Source organism: Talpa europaea, assembly GCF_964194135.1.
Source record: "Talpa europaea genome assembly, chromosome: 9".
Lineage (NCBI taxonomy): Eukaryota > Metazoa > Chordata > Mammalia > Eulipotyphla > Talpidae > Talpa > Talpa europaea.
In genome coordinates, this window is record NC_140076.1 from 85,547,261 (window position 1) to 85,560,992 (window position 13,732).

At 47.4% G+C, this 13,732-nt stretch overlaps 1 protein-coding gene across 1 annotated transcript in view; it reads right to left on the minus strand.

The window, feature by feature from the left end:
• CCNJL (cyclin J like) overlaps positions 1-13,732 on the minus strand; it is a gene marked incomplete at both ends in the record, with an annotated part of 54,277 nt that overhangs the window by 19,093 nt on the left and 21,452 nt on the right. Inside the window, 1 exon segment of the mRNA XM_084243777.1 lies at positions 4,424-4,637. Coding sequence (XP_084099903.1) covers positions 4,424-4,637 — 214 coding nt within the window.

Below are 13,732 nucleotides of genomic sequence, written 5' to 3' on the forward strand. Positions count from 1 at the left end.
CTGTTCTGCTCCCCACTCTGTCTCTGGTGAATCCTCTCAGCCTCCCCTGGGCCCTGCTCCTCTGACCAGCACCGAGCTCTTGTATGCACAAATAAATAAATCTTAAAAAAAAAAAACCACATGACTCATACTTCCTGCATCATCATAATGGGATCTCACATTTAAGGCTCTAGCACAAAGGCCGCTGGTCTTGTCTCCACCTTCTGACTTTCTTTTCCACTCTCTCCCCTTCCCCAGGCTGGTTTAAGCACTGAGATAAGGATGCAGTATTCAGTCATGTCTGAGCAGCCACAATCAAGCAAAGCAAAACCCAAGTTTGCTTCCTTAAAATGTTCAACATAAAGGACCTTATGAGCAGCAATTCCAATCCTACATCTCTACACAAGAGAACTGGAAACAGGTGTTCAAACAAATTGGAGCCCAAAGGTTCAGAACAGCACCCATCACAGTAGCTTAAAAGGAGAAAACAACCCAATGTCGATCAAGTGATGATGACTGGGCACCCAGGTTATGGTGCAGCCACCCCAGAGAACGTTACTCAGCCATAACAAGGAATGAAATGCGCCACAACATGATGACCCCTGGACACACACAGTGCAAGAAGCAGACACAAAAGATCATGTACGGTATGATTTCTTTGATAGGAAATATTAAAAAAAAAGCCAATCTATACTGACAGAAAATAGATTAGTAGTTGTCAGATGCTGGGGATGGAAAGGAATAGAGGTGACTCCAGGGCCTACTTTTGGGGTATGGAAATATTCTGGAACTAGAGAGAAGAGACGACTGAACAACAGTGTGAATGCACTAAATGCCATGGAATTGTACTCTTTTAAAATGGTTAAAAGGTTGAATTTTATGTCATGATAGGAATTTTACTTCCATTTCAAAAACAAAAAACAAAAACCATCCTTGGAGCTGTGTGACCTTGGACAAGTTACTCTAGTCTCTCTGAGCCTATGGAACGGGCAGATGTCAGCACAACCACATAAGCTGGTAGGAGGATTTCATATGATGTAAAGTGTGTGGCACAGGCCTTGGCATGGAGAGAGGGACAGATAAGTAACGCAGCCCCTGCTGCCCTGTGAGCATTGTGTCTGAGCCAATGCTTCTAGAAATCGCCGAGTTTCTATGTCATGAACCACCACCGCGAAAGGACAATTGAGAGGGGATGTGTCTAATATAAAAGATTAAAGAAGAGAACGGCTCTGTGATATATTTCTATCTAGATTGTATTTATTCTGTGGTAGTATTCTAGGAATGTGAGGGGAGGAAACACAAATGATAAACTGGTGACAGAGAGGCCACAGGGGCTGGGAAGGGGGCTTCTCACTTATCCACTTTGGTGGAACAACCTACAGGCTCTTGCTTTCTCCACTTCTTTGTAGTCCTAGACACGGGCCCTTGATGGACCTGTTTTCGGGAGAAGGAGGGGCTGTCTGTGGATGAGAAGGTTCTATCTGTCCATCCGTGCAAAGGCCCTTATTTGAAAGCAGCTGGAAAAACCTAAGAAGTGACAGGTGGAGATAGGAAGAACCATGGCTCTTCCTATCCGGGAATTACTTGGTACTGAATTAGCAGAACTCAAAACTTCCTGAGGCAAGGTGACCTCCCTTGTGGCTGACAGTCAGCCTGGGGAGAGGAGAGGGCAGAATGAATAGGATTTCAGGCTGTCATGGAAACTTTTCTTTCCTCCGGCCTCTGAGCATATGGCAGGTGTCTTGGAAAATCCATTCCTGCTGCCCGAGGCAGGCTGCTGCCCCCAGACATGTGGGTGGGGGTGTCTGCCTCTTCGACTAAAAGACCCCCTTCCTCCACAGCACAAAGGAGTCTCCAGTGTGTGCTTCACGTCTCGGCTCCCTAGACAGATGCTGGGGGCCAGCCTCCATGGCCCCATGGAAATCTAAGCCCCCTGGTCCCAGCAGGCCTCGATGCAGCCCACAGATCACAGACAGCAGCAGGCCAAAGGCCGCGCTGCAGCCTTGCAGGCTGCCTGAAATGCGATGCCCGCTCTGCCTTTCCTGATGGGGATGTCTCAGAAGTGCCGCATCCCTTCCCAAGGCGAGAGAGCTGCACGTGGATTCAATACTTTTCAGTGGCTCTCCTCTGCAGAGCATGGCAACCCAGCTAGCCCAAGGTGGAGAAAATCCCAAAGTGGCCACAGGGATTATATGTAACAGCAGGTGGATGGTGCAGGGTGGAAAACAAGGCAGAGCTCTGAGAATGATAAAGCCACGTGTTAGCCCTGGGTAATCATACTTGGGGGCTCAGGGCAGCGTGCCAGGAGCAGACAAAGCCCCTGGGGGGGGTGGGGCACTCTCTCCTCGAAGCATTAGTAGCACTCAGGATAGGGATGCACACATGAAATAAATAGGACAACAGCAAATCACGGTGAAGAAAGTAAAATCTGCTTGAATTTTAAGGATAAATACTAGGGAAGGGCAAATGTGGTGTTGGCCTCATGCCACTGAGGGCACCTGTTGCTCTGCAGAAGGGCAACTTGGAGATGCGTGGAAGCCCAGCTTTAGAGCAACTCAGTCCGCTCATTTCATCTATTCCACAAATATTTATTTTCTGAGGTCTTCCCCACCCTGATGCTCACTGTTGAGACGGGGAGGAGGGTGCTCATTAAAAAGCACATGTGACTGTACATCAGGCGAGAGAGACCTCGCCTGCTTAGAAGGGGGGCTGGCCCTCTCAGGGAAGTAGCCCCTGTGACACTTAACCAGGATTGGACGTGCAGGGGAAGGGAAAGAAAGCACTGGCGGAGGAGAGGGAGCAGCATGCGTAAAGTTTTGTAACAGGAAGGGCTGGGTTGGAACCCAGGGAGCGAAGAGGAGAAAGGTACAAGGTTAGAGCGGCTTGACAGGCTGGTCATTGTCCTAAAGTGGTTGATAAACTAGGGGTGATTTTAGGTGGCAGGATGACAGCACAGAAGTGTTTTTGTTTTTGTTTTAAGATTTATCTACTTATGCAGACAAGAACTGGGGTACAGGGCAGAGTTGCAGGGGATGAGAAGATTCACCAGAGACAGAGTGGGGAGCAGAACAGGTGGATCTACTGGAATACACTGCTGAGGGGAGCAGTGGGCAAGACAGAGAGGTCTGTTGTGCCATGTGGGTAGCTCCAAACTCATGCTGCAGTAGTTGCGGATAGCTTCATAGTGCTGACGCTTAACCCCTCGCACCACCAGGGAGGCCCCAGAAGTGTGTTTTAAGCATGTGACCTCAGCAGCAGTATATTTGTGTAGTTATCCCAACTGATGCAGATGACATGGACACAGCTTCCCTGTGCAAGCTGACAACCCAGAGAGGGCCATGCCTCGACCAGGTGGCCCCATAACCATATTTCGATCCACCTCTAAGAATAGTGCTGGCTGGATTCTCCCCATCCCTAGCACATTCAGATTCCGTACTATAATGAGGCAAAATGGTTAAGTTAAGCTGCTTTCAGAGCCTACAGTGCGCGCGTGCACACGCGCACATACACATGCGCACACACACACACACAAATCTTATCGAACTCCCTTTCAGGCTTGTATTCACAAAAGCAGTTTATCTACAAATGACCTGAGCAAACAGAAGAGACTGACCTTGAGCAGAGCCCCAAGGCCAGCTGGAACCAGGAGACAGTAAACACAGAGGGGGGTTACCCAGAGATGAGGGGTCCACCCCCAGCAGAAATTCAACTCAAGTTATCTGAATTTAAAAAAACACACAAAAACTCTTGATACTTCTCCATGGATGAACTGCCCTTCAACTAGCTGATAAATTTCAGCTAAGTCCATGATCTTCTTTGCCCTTACCTGCTCTTAGCCAGTAAAATTTAACTCTTTTTGTCTCAACTCCAGTCTCCCCGCTCCGACCGCCAACTACATAACTTAATTCCCTTTCTTAACTGGGGAGGCAGATTTGAATCTATCTTCTGCCTCCTGGCCAAATGATTCGCATAAAGCTGCCTTATTTTCTCAAAACCTGGGGATCATGGTTATCAGCCTCTATGCACATCAGGGAGGATGTTCATTCCTCTGTAACAACAGAAGGAAGTTGGTGGCATGGGGTCAAAAGAACAGGTCAGGGCACCATTCCATATATATGTCTGGACTCAAATCTTGTCCACTATATATGGCACTGGGGGATCTAAGGAAAATTTCTTAACTTCTCTATGCCTCAGTAAAATGCGGTACTAATAGTATCTGTCTCCCAGGGTCACTGTTAATTGAGATCAAGCTGCTAAAATTCTCATCACTTCGCCTGGTGCATCAAAGATGCTAAAGAAAATGTTGATTATTATTACTGTGGTTTGCACTCAGCTGAGGATGAAAAGAGATGTGCAAAGACCAAGGAAACATAAAATGATCGGTGAGCCCCGAGGCTCTTGGGGGAGGAGAGGCACTGTGAGGAAGTGGGTTCCAAGCACATACTTGCGAGCAGGAGGCAGGAGACGGCCACAGCGTAGAGTTGCTTGGAGGTGATGATATTATAGCGGTCTAGGAAGTGGTCCAGCAGGTAGACAGCCAGGTGCCGGGCTGTGGGGCAGAGCTGGCAGTGGCTGCTCAGAAGGGTCAGGATGTCCACAAGGAACCGGCGGCTCTTCAAGAGAGGGGAGTGGGCACGGAAGGCGGGCAGCTTCAGTTCCTGGAACAGGAGGGCAGAGGTGGGGGTCAGGCCTACCTCCCGAGAGCCTCAGGGCCCCCAGTGAGTGATATGGGGGGGTCCACCTGCTGACTGGGACGAGGCATCGGTTCCTTTCATGACCTGTTTGTTTTCTCAGTTCCACAAAGGCAACCCATGTGTTCCAGAAATTCTTGGGTGGTCCCATCCCCTCACAGGCTCTAAGTGTCAGGGAGCAACATGATGGAGACAGGTAAAGGAGAGCGTCGGCTCCAAAGAAATTCCAGGAAAGGGTGACCATCTGAGCTACACAAAGCCATAATACACATTAGTCCTGGAGTCGGAGACCCACAATCAAGGTCTGTTTCTTTCCTCAACCCACTGGTGTGACCCTGGTCACCTGCTTCACCCTAGTTTCCTCCTAAGTACTTAAGAATTAAATGAAAAAGTGAATGTAGCACCAGCACAGTACTCTTTCTAGGTCCACGGCTTTACTCCTTCTGTGCATCAAATTTCCGGAGATAGTTTTTTGGAAAAAAATTCAACATAAAAAAAGTTGCAAAAATAATAGTACAAGGAACTCCCAAACAGCCTTCACCCAGATTTGCTAGGTGACAGCATTCCTCATTTTTTTCTCTCAAATGCACATAGCATTTTTTCTAAATACAAGTTCCAGACATCATACACTTTGCCCCAGGAGGCAACCTCTAATCTACTTTATTTAATTTATACACTGCCATGTTACCTGAATTTATTCATCAAACTCAAGAAAAACCATCAAGTAGCAAACCAACCAAGATTTTTTTATTTTAATTTCTTTTTATTTTTACGTAGAAGAACTGGGGTGTAAGCCAGAGGTGTGGGGGGTGAAAGGACTCACCAGTGGGGAGCAGAACAGGCAGATCTACTGAAATACACTGCTGTGGGGAGCAGCGGGCGCGACAGGAGAGGTCTGCTGTGCCAAACGTGGGTTAGCTCCCTGGCCAGGGGTCGATCTCAGGCTGTAGTGGTGACAGCGCCTAGACTTAACCCCTGGGCCACCAGGGAGGCCCCCAACCAAGACTTTCATGGGGAAATATTTCCATATAGAACGACCGTATGTATGATGCTATCAAAGTAGACCAGACAATGATTTATTCAGGAAAAGGCTTAGCAACATTTTGTCAAAAAGGGAAAGTAAAGAGAGACAAAACTAAGAAAAATTAGGAAAAGAGAAGCTGGAAGAAAGGGAACTCTAAGAATTCACTGGTGGCAGGTCGTGGGGGATGAGATTAAAAACAAACTGGTGTCCTTTCTTACAGCACTCTCTTAACCCTCGAACTTATGTAGCAACATAAGTTCTGGGACAAGGAGATACCTTTTTTTTCATTCATTCATTCATTCATTCATTCATTCATTCATTCATTTAAGAGATAGTATTCATTCTACTTAATATGTACCAAGTGCCTTCTATACATCAGGCATTATGCTAGGCACAGGGGGATACAATCTGGACTATTACCAAAGACCTAAATGAAAGATTAAAGCCATAAAACTTTTAGAAAAAAATAGGGACAAATCTCTATGACTTTAGATTAAATGGAATCTTCACTGTGACACAAAAGCAGAAGCAATAAAAGGAAATAAGCGAGGCTGTACTTCAACATCAAAAACTTTCACATTTCAAAACATACCACTACCAAGAAAATGAAGCCAATCCACAGAATGGGAGAAAATGTTTGGAAATCACTTATCAATATGAGATTGCATTCAGAACATATAAAGAGCTCTTACAAGAACAATAAAAAGACAATTCAACTTAAAAATGGGCAAAGGGCAAAATAGCTACTTCTCCAAGGAAGACACAGAAATGGCCAGTAAGCCTGTGAAAAGATGCTCAATGTTACTAATCATCAGGAAATCAAAATGAGACACCTCCCCACACCCACTGGGATGGCTATTATAAAAACAAAGACAGAAATAAGCAAACGTTGGTGAGGATGTGGATAAATTGGAACCCTCCTACACTGCTGGTGGGAAAGGAAAATAGTGCAGCCACTGGAAGATGGTTTGGCAGTTCCTCCAAGCAGGACACACAGAGTCACCACACAACTCAGCAAGTCCAACCCATGGGCCAACCAATGCAAAAGAAACGACAACCTACAACCACGCAAATATGTGTATACAAATGTTCACAGATGTATTTTCATACTAACATTGGAGTGGAAACTACCCAAATGTCTATCAAATGATGAACAAATAAGTGACATGCACACAGTGAAATATTCTTAGGCCATATAAAGGAATCAATAGTGATAAAAGTCACAACAAGGATGAACCCTGAAAAGATCCCACTATATGAACAAAAGTCATAAAAGGTCACATGGTTCTATGATAACATTTTTACATGTCAGTATAGGCAAATCCATACAAAGCAGATCAGTGGAGGCAGTGGAGTGATGTTTCATGGAAGTTGGAGATGAGTTTTTCTTGGAAAAGACTTTTATGGCCTGATATTATGATGCAGTGATTATTGCACAACTGTGAATACCCTCAAAAAACCTGAATTGTGTATTCTAAGAAGGTTAACTTTAGGTTGTTATATCCCAATAAAGCTGTTATTAAAAAAAAAAAAAAAGATGGACACATCACCCACTCTTTTGGAGCTAAAGGACCAGGAAGAGACAGCGGAATGGTGATCAAGTATTAAGACAATTACAGAATTTCAACCTATGACCAACTACAAAAATCTATGGGCCCTGTGACTGCCTCACCTTCTCGGAGATGCTAAAGCAAAGCTTGAGTTGAGCTTTCAAGCTGGGATCTCTTTTCTGGTTTGTCCCCCTAGATTGCTCAGAGGCAAAGACGCAACAAACTTGGTGGCCCCATAGTTTTTCTCATGGAAGGTGCCTAAAGCCTATATAAATTACTTCCTTCCCCTCATGTTTACATATGCAGAAATGGGAAAAGTCCCATAATCCCAGGGTTTTCCTTAATTAGCAATAATCTGAGAACAGAAACTTTTTTACACACATCTTTATTATCTCACAATTTATGTCGGTCAGCTGTCTGGCCCTGGTTTGGTTGGCTCCTCTACCCAAAAAAATCAAATCAAAATGAAATCAATCAAATCCCCCACCCCATCGCATTCCACAGCTGGGCTGCATTCTCATCTGGAGACTCAACTGGGGAAGAATGTGCTTCCAAGCTCAGGCACTCATTGTCCACAAGGAGCTGAGGGCCTCTGTTCTACAAAGGCCTACAGTTCCTTCCCTACCACACGGCCACCCTCTAAGGAGTTCACAGCACAGCAGCTTACTTCTTCAAGGCCAGCAGGAGGGAAAAAGTGACTCCAGAGAGACCATTTTATATAATGAATGTCATTGTAGTAGTGATAGCTCATTGCCTTTGCTAAGTTCTATTGGTTAGAATAGAAGACTTTAAATGTATCCTTTTCCCCAGTCTTTTATCTATTTTTTTAATTATGGAAAAAGAGCCTTTATCACCAGTTTAATTTCTTTAAGGGAAAGACGTGGCTTCTTTGTGTGTTGTTTATCTTCACTGTTTGAAAATTTCACGGTCACTATTGTACCTCAAACTCCTTTTGGGCAGGGTCTGGGTCTGCGCTGCTCATCCTTGTTCACCACTCTGGTGTCACTAGAACATGCTGGGGGCCCAATAACAAATCACTGATGAATAAAGGGAGAGAGAAGGCAAAAAGAAAGGGAGAGAAAGAGGACAGAATTGACCTGTGAGCACCGGTGGGTCCAGCATGGCCTGGACCCACAGAGGAAGGCTACCTGGTCCAAGCAGCACATCAGTGGGAAGTGAGGAAGAGAGAGTCAAGTTTTGGAAGGATGTCTAAGACTTGATTTTTAGAAGGAGCAAGAAGGAAGGGATGCTCAGCAGGGAAAACAACACCTGCAAACCATACAGGTATCCCCACCAGAGAATCTGGCAAACTTGGAGTAAGGCTGTGGGAGTGGGAGAGCCCCAGCATGCCCTGCTAAGATATCTGGCCTGCCCTGATGGCCATGGGGAACCACAAAAGGGTCTGAAGCAAGGGCAGGGTGGCCACACATGAAGACCTCTGCCAGTTTCCTCCCAGGCTATAGTCAGACATCTGGTAGGAGCAGCCAATGTGGGGCTGCAGCTCCCCAAAACAACAGCGCCCACAAGCTGGCAGGCTTCCTAGTATCTCCTCTAAGCAAAGGGCTCTACGGCTCTTGACAGGAAGCAACCACAGATCCTTGGTGTTCTGTAGACAGCAGCTGCCAGCATTCTTCAAGTGACCTTTAGCCTGGACCACACTGCCCTCAGTAAGGCAGTTCCAAGTCCCCAAAGACAAGTCAGAGGCACAACGTCCTGACTTTCCTTCCTGCTCAACTCAGCCAAGTTGCACTATTCCCGATTTTCCCTTGAGTCTTTGTCCCAACTTTTTGGAAAAAGGATCCGATGCTTTGCGTAGACTCTCAGAAAAAGGCCTAAAGTACATTGTCAAGGAGTCAGCAGGGAGGACTTTCTGGAAAAGGCTACTGTCAAGAGCAGGCAGGATTTCTGAAGCTAAAACAACAGCTTACAATGCTCTCTGCTCATTCCTCCAACAGTGTCTTTCTTTGACCCCTCATCATTCCAAGTCAGGACCCTCTTATTCTTTCTCTTAGGCACATATTCATGGCCAAATTATTATTTATTGATGTTTCTTTTCCTGCAAACTCTGGCTCCAGAGAGCAGGAGCAATGTCCATTTTCTGATACCATTTGCCCAGTGTCCTGGTTGTGCCTGGCACAGAAGCTGGTACTCAAAAATATTTGCATGTGTAAAAAAAGAATAGCCATGAAAAGACATGGAGGAAGCTTAAATGCATACCACTAAGCAAAAGACTCAGAAGACTATAGAATGGGACCTAGCCACAGCCTCTGCAGCACGAGTTCGATCCCCAGCCAACCAGGAAGCAACCCACATGGCACAGCAGCCCTCTCCTGTCTCACCCGCTGCTCCCCTCAGCAGTGTATTTCAGGTAATACAACAGTATTGCCTGTTCTGTTCCCCACTCTGTCTCTGGTGAATCCTCTCACCCCCCCACACCTCTGGCCTGTACCCCAGTTCTTGGATGCATAAATAAATCAGTCTTAAACAAACAAACAACAAAAAAAAAGACTACAGAGTGTAGGGCTCCAACTATATGACACTCTGGAAAAGGCAGAAGTTTGTAGACAGTAAAAAAGATCAGTGGTTGCCAGGGATTTTGAGGGGGAAGGAGGGATTAATAGAGTGTGCACAGGATTTTTAAGGTAGTGAAACTGCTCTGTAAGATCTAATAGTTGGTAGATCCCCACACGCTGGTTCAAACCAATAGAATGGACACCACCAAGAATGACCCTGACAGAAACTATGGACTCTGGGTGACCACCGTTTGTTTGTCCATGTAGGTTCATCGACACCAACAAATGAACCCTCTCTGGTGTGTGTGTATGGGGGGTGCTGATAGTGGAGGGCTGTGCACGTGTAGGAGCAGGGGGCATGTGAGTCATCTCTGTATTCTGCTCAAAACTTGTGTGAACCCAAAACTGCTCTAAAAAATAAAGTCTATTTTAAAAAAAAAATGAATGCAAGGAATTCCCTCCCTTCCCCCCAGAGGTGGGGGAGCAGTCTGGCACAGGCTGTGGAGTCAGGCAGCTGAGGGGGCCCCAATCCCACTATTTACTAACCTCAGGCATGTGAATTCTCAGCCTGTGTCCTCAACTGAAAAAGGGTAGGGCTGCCATAAATGTGAAGTATACGGCATTTGACAGTCCTCAGCAAGCCTGTCTCTGGAGCTGGGCAATCAAATCTCAGGTCCGGTGTGCTTATCTGCTCCATCAAAGGCTCTTGGTTCTCAAAGGAACCTGCTTTGACCAGTGGAATGAGGCTTTCTACCTGAGCGCTGAGAGCTCGGCCTGAGTGCCTGTGCAGGATGAAACCTGCATCCCCAGTCCTCTGCAGTGCCCCAAGCCACCTTTTCCCCACATCAGAGGAAAGCGATTCTTTAGCCAACAAAGAGCAATGTGGGTGCTGGTGTGTCGCCCTATTTAGTTTGAGTCTGGCCGATTAGCTCCCTAACACCGTTAGGGGGAAAGGCACGCGGGACAAGGGCTCTGCTGTAGGGACAGACATTCCTCCTCAAGCACTCTTGATCTCTATCAGCTGCAAGGCTGCACAGCCTCGCAGCAGAAGTCAGGCCCCTCTACAGAGAGCATGGATTCCAGAAACAAAAGGGCAGCCTTTGAGGGCCAGCTGGTAAGCCTCTCCCGGGTCAGGCAGTACGGCAGAAAGGAGGCAGGACACAGGCAGGCAGGGTGACATCCCTCTCAGCAGAGAGGCCAGGGAGGGTGCAGGGAGGAGGGCAGAGGCTTCCTGAAACCCTCGCTCCTTCCCCAGCTGCAGCCTCTGCCTCACCGGCTGCACCAGAGGAGTCCGCGGCCTCAGGTCCACCTACAGCTGAGTAGGTGGGCAGGTGGGTGCAGGGACAGAGAGCAGAGATGCAGCTGGGGAATAAGGAGAGTCCCACCTTCAGACATTTGCTTTTGTTATCTCAGTAGTTTCTCTTATTTTTAAAAAGAATTACAATGAGCTAGAAAAACTAGAAGATACACACCAAAATTTCCCACCTCACACTTACCCTATGCCCCACCGAGGTCTGACTCACAGGTGGGTTCTTCTTTTTTGTTTATTTTTCCGAATTATAAATTGTGAGTTCACTGGCCAATTTTCCAAAGTCGAAAAGAGTAACAGGTATCACTTATCATTCCTCAAGCGGAGAGAAGTCAGTCCTAGTTAAGTGGCTCACCGGTTCCTAGGTGCACGAGTTACTGACTGCACCCCTCTGTTGCAGGTGGACCCAGTCCCTGCACCCAGCACAGGGAGCAGAGCTTTCACTGGCTGTCCTGCGTGTCATGACTGGTTGTGCTATGCGTTCGTCAGCCCCCACTGCAGGCATCTCGGCTGCTTCTCTTCCTTCTGGTTTCTGTGCAGGCTCCTGGTCAGAGGCAGCACCTTACAGGCTCCCACAACCAGCAGTCGCTACAGCCTGTTTATGAACTGTGTTCCCACCCCTACTCCCATTTCTGTCTCCAGCTGTACCTCCAGGAAAGGTCCAGAGCTGGGGCTAATGACCCAACTGAATGAGTGAATGTAGAATAAATGCAACATTTTGTCATGATGAACACAGTGTGGCCCGAGCAAACCCAGCTGGGGGAACGACCATCCGGGTTTGCTCGGGCCTCCTGCCCTCCAGGAGCCCCCACCCAGCACCGCACCAAGGAGGCAGGGGCACTGCCCCCCAAGGGAAAACCCCACTGTGATGCAGGGGTCAGAGCAGCTGTTCTATGGGAGAGGATGGATGTCAAGACAGGCTTGAGTCTACAGGATTACCTGAGAGAGACACTGCTCAGAAAGACCAAGGACAAGTGAAGCACCACCCACATGCAGCAGGGGGCTGCTAGGCAGTTATCTGAAGTGTCCAGGTGAGCTTCATCACTGTCCCATCTTATGGAGGCCCTGGCCTTGGCAGAGGTGGCAAATATTCCACACCTGTGCCGAGGCACCAATAAGGCCAGCTGGAGGTGCTGTTAAATCTAAGGAGCCCAAGGCCAGCACTGTGGGTGGGGCTCCAGCCCATGCCAGCTGCAGGACAGATGGGGAGAAAGTCGGTGTGTGCTCTGCACACATGTGTTCTGCGGACACACTGAGGCTAACCTCAGGGGAGTCCGAAGGGCATATGCACTGTGAAGGCTCAGTCAGTCACCCCAGGTTTCCCAGGTTAGTGGGGAAGGTAAGCCTTGTTTTAACTCTTGGTGTCCTGCACTGTGCTGTGTTCTAATTAATTACCTCATGGTTTTACTTCATTTTTTTTTAAAGATTTATTTATTTATGCATACAAGAGCTGGGATACAGGCCCGAGATGCGGAGGGTAAGAGGATCCACCAGAGACAGAACGGGGAACAGAACAGGCAGACTGACTGAAATACACTGCTGAGGGGAGCAGCAGGCGAGACAGGAGAGGTCTGCCACGCAGGTGGGTAGCTCCCTGGCTGGCCGGGTATCGAACTCGTGCTGCAGAGTCTGAGTATTGCTTCATAGGTTGCATCTTAACCCCCTGCGCCACCAGGGAGGCCCGGTTTTACTTCATTATTAATCCATTCTTCCTTCAGATCTCAGCTCAGAAGTCATTTAAGTTTCTTTTTCAGAATCATGTACCATGCACCTGTCAAATACACTCCCAAGCATCTAGAACTTTCTACCCATTCACCCACCTACCCATTCAGCCACCCTCCCACCCATCCACTTCTACTGTCCTTCTTTATCCTTTGACTGTAAACATCATGAGGTCAGGGACTGGGTTTGTCTTGCTTAGCTCTGTGACTCAATACATAACACAGAAGAGATGTCCCATAATGACCAAAAACAAACTGGGGGGGGGGGTAGAAAATATTTAAAATGAAAGGTAAGGGCCTCCCCGGTGGCGCAGCGGTTGAGCGCTGGGTTGCGAAGCTGCCCGCGGCCTCTGCGGCGCCAGATCAATCCCCGGCTGCTCCCCGGCCACCGGAGGAGGATCCCACGTGGCGCGCAGACCTCTCCTGCCGCCCGCTGCTCCCCTCAGCAGTGTACTTCGGTCCTTCTGCCTGCTCTGCTCCCCGCTCTGGCTCTGGTGAATTCTCTCACCCTCCCGCGCTTCTGACTGTACCCAGTGCATGTATAAACAAACAAACAAACAAACAAATAAATAAATAAATAAAACATGTCTCTATAAAAAAAAAAATAAATAAATAAAATGAAAGGTAAGGGAAAAAATGATTTGCACCTGATCTTAAGATTGCTAGAACTACTCATCATACTGAGCAATTCCCAACACTCATGAAGACCAGAGGGGGTACAAGAAAGTAGGGAAGCTCAATTCCAAGAGCAAGAGAGAGTTTTGTTCTTGTCTTGGGATGGTATATGCTTCAGTCTACCCAACAGTGAGTTTCCAAGGAGGAAATAGGTCTGAGTTTACAGAGGATTGGGAGCTTCAAGAAGATTTATAAAGTATTCACTTCATACTCAGTGTAGGGCAAATGAAAAGTAATCAGGTTTTTTCCACCTTCCTGCCATCAGCATCA